General features: G+C 46.2%; 1 protein-coding gene across 4 annotated transcripts in view; it reads left to right on the top strand.

The window, feature by feature from the left end:
- The window catches only part of GASK1A (golgi associated kinase 1A), an 80,459-nt gene extending 74,496 nt beyond the window's left edge, over positions 1-5,963 (top strand). For 2 of the 4 annotated variants that reach the window (XM_058443525.1, XM_058443526.1), the window contains 2 exons: positions 443-593; positions 5,199-5,963. In XM_058443525.1, the coding sequence (XP_058299508.1) occupies positions 443-593; positions 5,199-5,465 (418 nt within the window). In that variant the 3' untranslated portion in view covers positions 5,466-5,963. Of the gene's footprint in view, positions 1-442 lie in introns of all 4 variants that reach the window. The other 2 variants (XM_032161913.2, XM_058443527.1) reach the window with 1 other exon arrangement.
- Positions 5,964-13,289: the final 7,326 nt, after the last annotated feature.

Below are 13,289 nucleotides of genomic sequence, written 5' to 3'. Positions count from 1 at the left end.
AGAGGGCCTCCCGTGCCTGCAGAATACTAGCTGCATTGCTGGGGTATGGGAAGGCTAGTCCTTCCCTTGTTCTGGGTGGGAGAACTAGGCCGGAGAGTCTACTCCTCCCAGCTCACTCTTGGCAGGCAGCTTTGCCTTCCCAGGATTCTTTCTGGCCCTGCATTTGCCAAGTGGAGCCTGGGATAGCAGAATTTATTCACCTGGCTTCTCTGTAGGATGGGACCCATCTGAAAGCTCTGTCCTCTGCCTTCACAGCAGAGCCAGGCAAAGGGTCCTCTGTTAATGAGATAGCAGGTGCAGGCCTGAGGAGTTTGCCGGGTGACTTTGGCAGAGTTCCTCAGCTATGCAAGCTCTGGCCATCTGGCGTCACCAGTTATTGAAATTCTCTGAGATTACTGTTGCTTTTTCTTTCTGTTATGGGCCTCTGGGGCCTTTGCTCCAGGTTTCCTGAGTCTGCCGTGAAGGTTCTCGCATCAGGGTGTTTACAGAACATGCTGCTTAAGTCGCTGCAGATGGACCCCGTGTTCTGGAAAAGCCAAGGCGGGGCCCAGGGGCTGAAGCGGGTCCTCCAGACCCTGGAGCGGCGAGGACAGGTGCTGCTGGGACACATCCGAAAGCACAACCTCACACTCTTCAGGGATGAGGACCCGTAAGCCTCACACAGCCCTGAGTCAATGAGCATCCATCCTGATGGCCACATTTTCTTGGGCTCACTCATCTTGAGGACAAATGGGAAAAGCCAGAAGCCAGAGGGGCACAAGGATGTCACGGGATACTTCACCTGCCTGGGATGGTGGAGGTAGCATGGGGTTTTCAATCTCAGTGCGTCCCTTTCTGCCTTGTTGGCTCTGGCTATTTATTCCCTTGGGCCAACAAATACATTCGAAAATCTTCTTGAGCTGCTCAAGAAACTGTAAAAATGTGTGATGCATGTGCATATGCAGAGCGGGAAAAGTTTGTGTGTGTGTAGAGGTGTGTAGGTGTGGGTGGCATGTGTGCACGCCTGCATGCAATACATGAGACAAACCTAATAAAGGTACAATCTTCATAGAACTGCACTTGCAGCCTAAAGTTGCTCTGGCTGAAAGTAGACTCAGGCCTAAGAAATGAAACATAATGCGTTTGTCTTTATAGACTTTAAATTTTCAATTATTACTCAGTTATGTTTTTTGGTTTAAAAAATTATAAAAGTCTAAAAGTAATACATGCTCAGTAAAAAAAAAGTCCATAAATAATAGAAGCATATGACAAAAAGCGTAAGTCCCACAAATTCTCTAGCAGTGTGTATGTGTGTGTGTGTGTGTTATTCATGGCCACACTACATGCAAATTAAAAAATAAAAGTGTGGTCATGCTTTGTCAACTCACTATATTTTTGCTTTATTAACTATATTCTGTATCAGCCATCTGAATTGACCCAATCTTTATTGGTGACTGCATGAAATTCCAAGGCAGGGATGTGTCATACTTTCTTTAGCTGGTCCCATAATCATGAACATTTAAGTAGCTCCAATTTTTCATCAATTACAGACATTGCTGCCGTGAACATGATCGCATGGCATGCAAGTATTTCTGCGAGCTAGATTTCCGTAAGGGATTTCCGGGACAAAGGGTATGGGCATTCAGTATTCTGAGAGAAACTGCCAAATTGCTCTCTGAAATGGTGGTGTCAATTTACATTTCTCCCAAGAGGATAGGAGACTGATTATTTTTCTACACTCTCACCAACACTTGACATTCTCAGACTTTTGGGGTTTTTTTTTTTTTTTTTTTTGGTCTATTTAGGAGGAAAACCTATTTTAAAAGCTGCATTTCCGTAATCAGGAATGAAGTCATCTTTCCACTTATTTGCCAGACATTTGTATTTTCTTTTCTGCATTATCTTTTTCTTTTAAGATGTTTGCCCTTTGCTTGTTGATTTGTTGGAAATCTTTGACTCTAATGAGTGTGATCGATCTTTTCTCTGTTGACTTGGTGTAAATGTTTTCTTCCAGCCTGTCATTTGTCTCTTAACTTTGTTTATAGTCTTTTGCCAAGTGTAAAATGTTAATTTCCACGTAGTCAAATTTGTTTATCCTTCCCTTTAAGTCTTTTGAGTTTCATGCCTTTTTAGAAAGGCTGTCACCACTTCAAGATTATTGAAATAATCTCCTGTGTTTTATTCTAGCATTATACAGTATTTCTTATGTATTATATAGTATTTCTTATATATTTTCGTATATTTCTTATATATTCCTCTAAATTAATATATCAAACCTGTATTTTATATGGATTTAAGCAGAGAATGGTGTGAGTTAGGGATCTAACAAGTTTCATTTCCCTTCAAATGGATAGTTAGTTGCTGTAACATTATTTCATATTCCATTCTTTCTTTACTGCTGTGAAAGTACACTTTTGTCAGATATTAGGTTCCCACATGCACGGAGGTCCATTTGTGAACTCTGTTCTGATATTATTTTTCAGTTCCTGCATTAGTATGACAGTGTTTTAATTAAAGTTACTGTATTCTTTTTTTGCTGTCTGGTAGGCTGAGTTCCCATATTTGTATTCTACTTTAGTTTTTTTCCTTTGCTATTTTTGTGCTTTTGTCTTTCATGTGATACTCTCAGTCTATGAAGCATGCCACCCCTCTCTTTTTATCCTCAAAATCCCATTGGTGTTTTGATTGTGATTATATTGAATTTATAATTAGTGGGAATCTGACTTATTTGAATATTGGGTGCTCTCATTCAGGTTTATCAATCCACCTATTCTTTGATAATCTCTAGCAACATTTTTTTGTTTATTGAGACAGAGTCTCACTCTGTCACCCAGGCTGGAGTGCAGTGGCAAGATCTCAGCTCACTGCAGCCTCAACCTCCTGGGCTCAAGTGATCCTCTCACCTCAGCCTCCTGAGTAGCTGGGACGGCAAGTGCACACCACCGCGACCAGCTAATTTTTGTATTGTTTTGTAGAGATGGGATTTTGCCATATTGCCCAGGCTGGTCTTGAACTCTTGAGCTCAAAGCATCTGCCCATCCCAGCCTCCAAAGTGCTGGGATTACAGGCATGAGCCACAGAACCCGGCCTCTAGTAACATTTTAAAGTTTTCTTCAACAAATAAGCTCATTTTAAAGATAGTTTATAATTTTTACTCCTATTGAGAATGAGTTCTTTTTCTTGATTAGATTTTTCTAGATAGAATTTTAGGTGCGTATCTTATAGTTTTTAAGTAGAAAATAATATTTTCAAATAATGATAATTTTACATTTATATTTCATAAGTGTGTGTGTGTTGTGGGAAGTCAGGGACTCCAAACAGAGGGACCAGCTGAAACCATGGCAGAAAAACTTGGTTTGTGAAGATTTTATGGACATTTATTAGTTCCCCAAATTAATACTTTTGTAATTTCTTATGCTTGTCTTTACTGCAATCTCTAAACATAAATTGTAAAGATTTCATGGACAATTATCACTTCCCCAATCAATACCCTGGTGATTTCCTATGCCTGTCTTTACTTTAATCTCTTAATCCTGTCACCCAAGGAGGATGTATGTCGCCTCAGGACTATGTGATAATTGCATTAACTGTGCAAATTGTAGAGCATATGTGTTTGTGCAATATGAAATCTGAGCACCTTGAAAAAAGAACAGGATAACAGCAATTGTTCAGGGAATAAGAGAGATAACCTTAAACTCTGACCGCCGGTGAACCGGGCAGAATAGAGCCATATTTCTCTTCTTTCAAAAGCAAATGGGAGAAATATTGCTGAATTCTGTTTCTCAGCATGGAATATCCCTGAGAAAGAGAATGTGCACCTAGGGGTAGGTCTCTGAACTGGCCCTCCTGGGGAGTACCTGTCTCTTATGGTCGAGATTGCAGAGGTGAGATAGACTCCAGCCTCCCATAGTGCTCCCAGGGTTATTAGGAAGAGGAAATTCCCGCCTAATAAATTTTGGTCAGACCGGTTGCTCTCAAACCCTGTCTCCTGATAAGATGTTATCAATGACAATGGTGCCCAAAACTTCAACACCAATTTTAATTTTGCCCCGGTCCTGTGGTCCTGTGATCTTGCCCTGCCTCCACTTGCCTTGTGATATTCTATTACCCTGTTAAGTACTTGATGTCTGTCACCCACACCTATTCACACATTCCCTCCCCTTTTGAAAATCCCTAATAAAAACTTGCTGGTTTTTGTGGCTTGTGGGGCATCACGGATCCTACCAACATGTGATGTCTCCCCCGGACGCCCAGCTTTAAAATTTCTCTCTTTTGTACTCTGTCCCTTTATTTCTAAAGCTGGCCGACGCTTAGGGAAATAGAAAAGAACCTATGTGATTTTGGGGCAGGTCCCCCGAAATGTGTGTGTGTACTCCTCTCATTTATTTCTATTGTCTTATTACTTAGGTTGGGAGCTTTCTGGAGGAAAATTGAGTAATAATAGCAACAATAGTAGGCATCCACATCTTATTCTGGACTTCAATGGGAACACCTCTGTGATTTCTATTATGTTTTGTCAGGCTTAAAGAAATCATTTCTGATAAATATCTTTCATTAAGTTAAGGAAGTTTCTTTTTGTTCTCAGCTTACTAAAATAATTTTTCAAAAATCAAGAATGGGGATTGAACTTTATTAAATGCCCTTTTCAATATCTATTGAGCATATGGTTTTTCTCCTTTATTTTCTAATGCTGAATAATCTTTAAATTCTCAGAATAAACCTATTAGGCTGATGTATGTTAGTATTTTGGGAACGGCAGAATTTAACTTGCCAATATTTTACTTAGAATCTTTGCATTTACATTCATAAGGCTTTCCTTTTTGGCCACTCCATGGCTGTCTTACTATTAAATTTAAACATACCTCATAAAATAAATTCAGAATTTTATTTTGTCTTTTTAATGCTTTGTAACAGTTTAAATAAGAACCGTTTATTCCTCAAAAGTTTTATAGCACTCTCCCATAAAAGCATCTGGGCCCTGTGCCTTTTGCTAGATCTTTGACAACCTAATGTAGGAGAGAGGCAGCAGGGGCCTGCAATAAACCAAAACGCCTGGCATATTCAGCGGGCGTGGAAATGTAGACGTGTCCTGGGCAAGACTCAGGCCCTTGGAAAAGGGAGTTTGGATTTAGAGAGTTCAGGCATTTCTCTTAAGGTCACCAATGTTTATTTGACTTTGACTTTTTGTCTTTTCTCCTCTCTTCTTCCTGTGTTCTCAGTTCTTTCCAAGGATACCCTTATCAAGTGATGCTGCTCCTCTAGGCCTCAACCAGTTTCTGTTTAACAGTTTCTGCTTTGCCTTCTGCCTGGTAGACCTACAGTCAGCCAGAGGTGGGAGTGAGACACTTGTCATCCTAGAAAATGGCAAGGAGAAAGGAATACAAAGAAACATTTCATTGCAAAACATAATGTGGAGCCCTCACATTAGGATGAGGCTCATTCTACTTTGTGACTTAACCAGCCTCTTTGAAATAAAACAGATCTAATCCTGTCTCACCACTGAGAGACTGAATGTGCAAGTGGACAATGCCCAAACTACATATAATAATAAAACTCTATCTACCACCTCTGTAGCAACCAGCTCAGAGAACCAACCACAATGTCTGTAGCATCTGCTCAGTAGGGTGAGGACCTAGTCAGTGACTGCCAACTTCCTTATTTTTGTCCCTACTTCCAACTCAGGATCAATCAGAGAAAGCCAAATATGCTCCCCTAACCAATCACTTAGGATGCCCCACTTCTAGTTTGCCCCACCTCCAGTGTCTCTCATGCCAGCAGCCTCCAATCAGGGTGCACCTGAAGCCTTCCCTTTCTTTCTCACTATAAAGCTTTCTCAGTCCCTGCCTGTCTTGGAGTCCCTGCCAAATGCAAGTGATGGTGCTGACCCCCTTGCCGTAGCAAGCCTCTGTTCTCCCTTGGGTGGTCTTTGTTGATTTCCATACTGCCTGGCTGTAAGAATTAAACAAAGTTAGCTGGTAATCCAGGTGAAGGCAGTGGCCCGGCACCTGGAAGGGCAGGCAAACTGAGCCACATCCTGAGAGCAGGTTTCCTTTACACTGAAATGAGGCAGAGGTGGCCGCCTAAGAAAGGAGGGGAGATCTGCCTGGCAGGGTTGCCTGGTTGTGTGTGTGTGTGTGTGTGTGTAGAGTTTCCCTTTGAAAAGACCAAGCCAGACTCTTCCTGTCAGTGAGCAACGCCCCAGCTTGCACCAAGCCCTTTTGTGTGCTGATGTGAACAGGTCTGCTCAGCCTAGACAGTGGGGGCACGTGGGCAGATATGGAGTGGCCTCTCTCAGCCTGCCCAGTGCACAGCAACCACTTGTAGCACTGTGGCATAGGGCCCAGCTCTCCCTCCTTAGCTTATCTGACAAGGACACCATTTCCGGGCACTCCCATCAACACTGACCTCTTCCTCCCTGGGTCGGGGAGAAGGGCAGGCTCCCTAGGATAGGTGGTTTACATGGATCAAAGCTTTTAACCTCACAGCAACCACATGGGGAGGTGTGATTGTTACGATCTCCATTTTACAGATGAAGCACAGAGGGGTTAAATAACGTACCTGAGGTCACCCAGCTTGTAGGTACAAGGGTGGGACTTCAAGCCCAGCAGGAACTATGCTAGGAAGTCTCACCTCCAAGACCACCACTTTTCCTACCACACTCCCCAGCCCAGCCACCCTGACAGTTCCTTTTCTGCTAATCCCTTTGGATTCAGAAGGATTAGCAGAAGAAGAACTTTCTGTTAATGATGTGGCAGGGCTGGTTCTCTAGTCCAGGGAGCCGCAAACTGCAACTCCTGGCCAAGCACATTCACATGCATTTGGCTCTTGGCTTGTTAAAGTCTGCCTAATCTATTAGCTGTGTCTTTCCTGCAAACTGGAAACTTCATCCACTGTTATCCTTTTCAAGAAAGCCTCTTTGCCTCAGTGCTTGCTGTTCACCCAGCCGTTCCCTCTGGAACGAGAACCATGTGCCAAGTGAAGCAAACAGCTGGGAATCAGGATGTTCCCACCAAGCTTAGAAGAGTCTGTAGGGTTGGAGCTGCCATGGGTCTGCAGGGGGGGGGGGGGGGGGGGGGGGGGGCAGGGTTCCGCTCCACTTCAGGCAGATGAGCCTCAGAGGCTCTGCTGAGGCAATCACGATTGCCAGCCTCTGTGCTGCCAGACAGGCCTCACCCCAGGTCCAACCTGCTCCTCCTGCATCCCCAGCTGAACGGGCTGTTCCAAGAAAAATGATGGTTTCCAAGCTGGAGGAGCTGAAGATAGTAACACAGGTTCACAACCTTCTAGATGCAATTCCAACAATTCCCCAGAGCATGAAAATCAAAAGCTTTTTTGTATGTTTGGTGCCAAAACTCACGTCCCACTCAGTGTGAATATTTATACAACTTACTGCGAAATAGCGATGTGTTTGGTTATTGGGTGTAACCTCGGACTCTGCTGAGGGCACTGCATAATGCATGGCATGTGCACCATATTACCTTTCTAAATCTGAGGGATTCAGAATTCGGAATCACATCTGGCCCCCAGGGTTTGAGTATGGGATTCTGGACAGACCTGTAATAACTCATGCTAAGGGCTTTACACAGATTATCTCATGAATGACTAACAACAACCCCAGTTTGATTATGGTTACCCTACAGATAAGGAACAAATGGCAGAGGCAGCAGGGAGGGAAAAGAGAGAGGTGGCTTGCCTGAAGCCACACAGATGGGCGCAGCAGATTTTCACCCATGATGCTGGACAGATGCTTCAGGGATCCTGAGATCTTTGACTTTAAAAGTTTCCAAGGTGGAGGCCATGGGTGCATCTTGGCGATGTGGCCACAGCGCATCTGAAGGCTCTGTGGTCCTGAGGCCAGAGCCCTGTTCAGTGCAGCCCTTCCTAAACTTATTTTGTCAAAGAGCCCTCCTCTGGTTTTTTTGTGGCCTTTGTGTTGCTGTTATCTCCGTTTTACAGATGAGGCACAGAGGTGTTAAGTAATGTCTGTCAGCATTCCTCAAGATGCGCTTTGAGCCATCCTGACTTGGCTGAAACCCCTCTGTTCTGCAGACAAGGATCCTGAAGTCCAGGAAGGCCTGGCCAAGGATGAGGCGGTGGCTCTTCCCTGGAGGGGTGAATGCGATGCTCCTCCTCCCCTAGCCACAGCCCCCACCCTGAGTGGAATGTCAGATGTGGGTTCCCTGAGTTGGGTTGGGAGCCTGGAGATTGGAAGGAAGCCAAGCAGCCCCTTGGTCCGTTCATCCCCCATGAGGCTGGAGGGATGTGAGGAGCCGGCCCACGTGCCCCGGTGGTCTGAGGTTTAACTGACTTCTGCCATACTGTAGGCCCGTGCTGGGCAGACTCTTATAAACTGAGTGGAAGTAGGAAGCATGAGTGTTTATCCTCCTCTGTCCACACCTCCAGGCAGTGTGTGTTTCAAAGGGACCAGAGAGGTTGTGGCTGATCTAGAGAGTGAGTGCTCCGATGGACGAGAGTGACGGTCGGAAGAATAGGCAGAAGTTCCCATAGCCTGAGCCATCTGGACGGCAGGGCTCCACCCAGGCTTGAGGGGCTGCCCCTCCTGGCGGGAGCTGGTGTCTTCCTCGTGCTCTGATTCCTGCAGTGTGCAGCTCACATGCTTTGAGCCCGGAGCAACCTCCTCAGTGCAGGAGCTCTGGGCTAGCCCCACCCCACCTCTCAGACACCATCCTGGGTCCCCTGGCCTGCTGCTGAGTCTGAGAGCCTGAGCAGACTCTGAAACCATCCGTTTGTGGCTGCAGCTGTGAACTTGAGCCAGCATCAGAATCATCTGAAGATCTTGTTGAAACACAGATTGCCGGGCCCCACCCTCAGAGTTTCTGACTCAGTGGGCCTGAGAATCTGCATTTCTGTCCAGTTCCAGGTACTATTGGCACTGCTGGTCCAGGGACAACATTTTTCAAGTCTTTGCTGTTAAGGAAAAGGTGGAGCCTCTCCAGAGTTTATGAAAATGCCAGGCAATTTAGAAATTGTGATGGAATCATTCTACAGTGTATTTGAGAACTAAACAAACAGCTTATTCTAGCAAAATCTGAACTATGTAAGTCCCTCCAAAAGGAGAGTTTGGAGACTGATAGGAAGACACAGGAGGGATAGGTGATTTAACCCAGCTTTTAATCCAAAGGAAGAAATCTCTGCAAAGAAGGCGGCCATTGGTTTTGGTTTGCTTACAGACAAGACAAATATCTGATGTCCATGTGAAGCATCGGGCCTGTAACCGTTTCCTTAGGCTGCCATGACAATCTTCCACCAATGGGGTGGTTCAAAACCATATTCTGGGGGTAAGTCGAAATCAAGGTGTTGGCAGGTTCATGCTGCCGCCTGAGGCTCTGGAGAGAATCTGTCATGTGCTTCTTCTATTATGTGCTGGCTGCCTGGCATTCCTCCTGTTTTGTTTGTTTGTTTGTTTGTTTTGAGATGGAGTTTCACTCTTATTGTCCAGGCTGGAGTGCAATGGCGAGATCTCGGCTCACTGCAACCTCCACCTACCGGGTTCAAATGATTCTCCTGCCTCAGCCTCCCAAGTAGCTGGGACTACAGGCATGTGCCACCACACCTGGCTAAGTTTGTATTTTTAGTAAAGATGGGGTTTCTCCATGTTGGTCAGGCTGGTCTTGAACTCCCGACCTCAGATGATCCACCCACCTTGGCCTCCCAAAGTGCTAGGATTACAGGCATGGGCCACCGCACCCGGTCTTGTTTTGTTTTTTGGTTTGTGGCTGCATCGCTCCAATCCCTACCTCTGTTTTCACATTGCCTTCTCCACTCCAGGTGTTTCTGTGTCGAATCTCCTGCTGCCTTGCTCGTACAAGGACACTGCACTTGTTATTAGATCTAGGGCCCACCTGCATAATCCAGGGTAAGAGTATCCTCTCAGGATTTTTAGATACCACTTTCACCAAATAAAATACTATTCAATCTTTTGCATTTAAGGTAATATTCATAGATTCTGGGGACTAGGAAGTGAATATTTCTTTGGAGGGCCATTCTTTCAGCCTGCCACAGTGAAATACTGTAGTCTGTTCATATTGGCTTGCAAGAGCTTATGTTGTAAAGCACAGCCATTATTAAAAAATAAACCTATATGCTGGGTGTGGTAGCGCATGCCTGTAATCTCAGCTACTCAGGAGGCTGAGGTAGGAGGATCACTTGAGCTCAGTAGTTCAAGACTGGGCAATATAGCGAGACCCCCACCTCATTATTTTTTTTAAAAAGCATATCCCAATTGAAGGGTATTAAAAAAGAGGAAAAAAACCTATATATCGTTACCATTAAATAAATTACATTGAAACAAAAGTAATAAGTATTCAAAATATATTGCTTACAATTATTTTACTACATTTTGCTATAATCTGTGATCTTGAAGTTATTTACATCTATTTTATATCTGTATGGTGGAAACACTGTGTAATTGTGCGCTACTATGCATTTCTTTCCAACTCTGCATTCAGTGATGTCACACTGGTGGCCTGGAATCTGCCACGGTAAAAGTATTTATACCATGGAAATCAGTAAATGCTACAATTCAGGACTCTTTGCTTTGGAGAGCCGCTGGAAAGGATGGTCCCCCTGAGGAATGCCAGAGGGGGGTCTCCAGATTTCAGGTCCACTTAGGGAAGAGAGCTGGGTGGAGAAGCCACACCTGCTCCTCACAGGAATCCCAGGCAGAAAATGCTGCCCCCTGTTGGTGGAGAGAAATATGGTCATTGTTTCTCAATAGGAGAGCCTGGGTGACTCCAGGGAGGCAGCTACCAGGAGCTGTAGCTTATCCCAAAAGGGCTGGCGGCGGAAGCAGGTGGTGTGGGATGAGGGGATGCCCGGGCCACATGATGTTTCAAAGGGTTTGACAGGAACGATAAACCACTCTGCTTGTGAGAAGCCTGTCCCTCCGTCTCTGACTGGAACATGTCACCCTTGCATTGCCTTGTGAATTGGGAGCATTGAGCTTGTCTGAGGGAGGAGGCTCACTCTAAGACAGCCATAAGCACCACCTGGCATGTTCTAAACATTTACAGTGGTCTCATGCTATGCCAAGAGCTTTAGATACTTCCTCATCTCAAACTCTCACAACTCCACAAGGTAGGCATTATCGTTCCCATTTGACAGATAAGGAAACCAATGCTCAGAGAGGTCACTTGCCCAAGGTCACAGAGCAGGCAACTAGTGGAGCTGGGATTTGAATCCAGGTCTGTTTGGCTCCAGAGCCCTTGGTCCCAACCACTATAGCATCCTTCCTTCCTTCTTATATTCATTCATTCATTCACTTGTTCAACAATTATTATCAGGCAAATTTCCCACAGAGAATGTAGAATTTGGAAGGAGTAAGAGGCCATGCTGTGGTGGCCCCACATTCCAGATGTTTGGAGACAGGCCCAGTCTCCCATATTCTGTCTGGCTGTCACAGCGTGTGTGTTGGTGTTGCGTTTGGTAAGCACATCTCCTGTAAGTGAGGATCCAGAAAGCCTGGGAGAGTAGACAAAGCACTGTTGGCAAAAGGGGGTCAAAGGAAGATCTCTGCCTACACAGACATGCAGGAGAGACCTCTGTGAATATCTGGAGATATTTCCCCTTGGCCTGGGCTTGTGGGTGAGTAAACAGCCACCGCCTGGCCCTTTGAGGCACGCTGGCCAGTTCAGGTAGACTTCCTCCATCTCACTCCTGGACTACCCATTTTCCTTTTGCCCAGGCAGGAGGTTTTGGCTCTGAAGGCTGCCTTGCTATGGACATTGCTCTTTCCTCTCCTCAAACATGCATCTACTCTGCCCCAAGGCCTCTTCAATGGGGAGGAGGCCCGAAGAGATTTCTTATGATCTCTCCAAGGAACTGTGGAGTTCTTCCTCCTCCGTTGCCTCCTCCATTGCCTCCTCCTCCCAACCCTGGACTGGCAAAGGTGCTGCCTGAGGCCTCTCCTGAGCTATCTTGGGTTCTGGTTAGCATTGCTCAGGGGTGCTCATTTTGGGGGTCTGGAGATATGGCATTTGGGTATAGGGGCTGAAGACTTTTGGGGTGGCTGGGAGCTCAGCCTCTGGGACCTCTGGGCAGGGCACATTGGGTGGTTTTGTCCAAAGCAACCAGGGAAGAATCACTGAGTCTCCAAGGCAATGTAACCACAGAGGAAAGTGTCTCTAGGTGGAAACTCGGGGTTCAACACATCCCACACAGCAGCAGAGGTAGCACTCAGTTTGTGCAGGAAAATAGCTGTAGGGGTCATGGGTCCAGTGAACTTGGAAGAGGCTGGATAGGGGAGAGTGCTGGACTGCAGGACTGCCCACCCTGGGAGGCTGTGGGGCAGAGGAGGAAGCACCTCTTGGGGAGGTGGTGGAGTGAGGCCCAGGGAACCCCAGAGGTGGTGTTAGTTAGAGGGGTGCTGGTGATGGGAGGGGCTTGGCCTGCAAGAAAGAAGCAGGCTTACTTACACATGTGGGGTGTGATCTGAGCAATGCTAGGAAGGTCTAACTTGGCCTCGCTGACCTACTGCTAGTGTCCGAAATTCCACTGTAGGACCTAGCTCCTCGTAAGGATTCCTAGGGAACATCTGGCCTTTTGAGGCAGGTGCAGGGAGAGAGTAGAAGGTGGAGTGATAGGTCCACCACAGGCATGTCCCCTGACCCAGAGCAGGCTAAGGTGGGTGAGCTCTAGAAGGTCCCTAGTGCACCAGGGAATGGAGGTCCAGGGCCCCTCAAGGTGTAGGTATAGGTAAAGTCACTTAGCTGATGGATATGAGGATATGGATTTTTACAGTCTCCTGTGTGTGTCTTCCCAGCAACATTTGCTATGGGATCATTGTATACCACAGACTCTGCATAACGACAGGAAACAGGGCTTTGCCCTCCCTGTATCCATGTGTCAGGCAAGTGGTGCACTGGGCATCACCTTGGGTACGAGGAGCATGACCCGGGAAGCCATGCCTAAAGGGAATGCTAAGGGTGCCCTGCTTCTTGGACATCTGATTGCCTGGTTCTCATGACTGCTGCTTCATTTAAAACACACACCCACACACAACAGTGGGGTAGGATCCCAGGCATCTTGGATGATTTTCACATCGGGAATGAATGGATGCATCCTTTCTCTGCCCTGCCCACATGGAAGTTCTGCGGCCCACATGAAGGCACATCTGGTTCTGGTGGGTGACCATGGTGAATGTCAGGGATTGGGCTGCCCAACCTCCACCCACCCTCCTTCTACAGAGCCTCCTGTGCTGCTGAGACTGAAAAGCTGCACACTCCATTACCCAGGCTCCCTTGCAGCCGGGCCCTGGATGCAAATTAGATTCTACCATTCAGATGCTCTCC

This window comes from Hylobates moloch, unplaced genomic scaffold, assembly GCF_009828535.3.
Source record: "Hylobates moloch isolate HMO894 unplaced genomic scaffold, HMol_V3 SCAFFOLD_8, whole genome shotgun sequence".
Taxonomy (NCBI): Eukaryota; Metazoa; Chordata; class Mammalia; order Primates; family Hylobatidae; genus Hylobates; species Hylobates moloch.
Note: the sequence above shows the minus strand (reverse complement) of the source record. Positions and strands in the feature narration are given on the sequence as shown.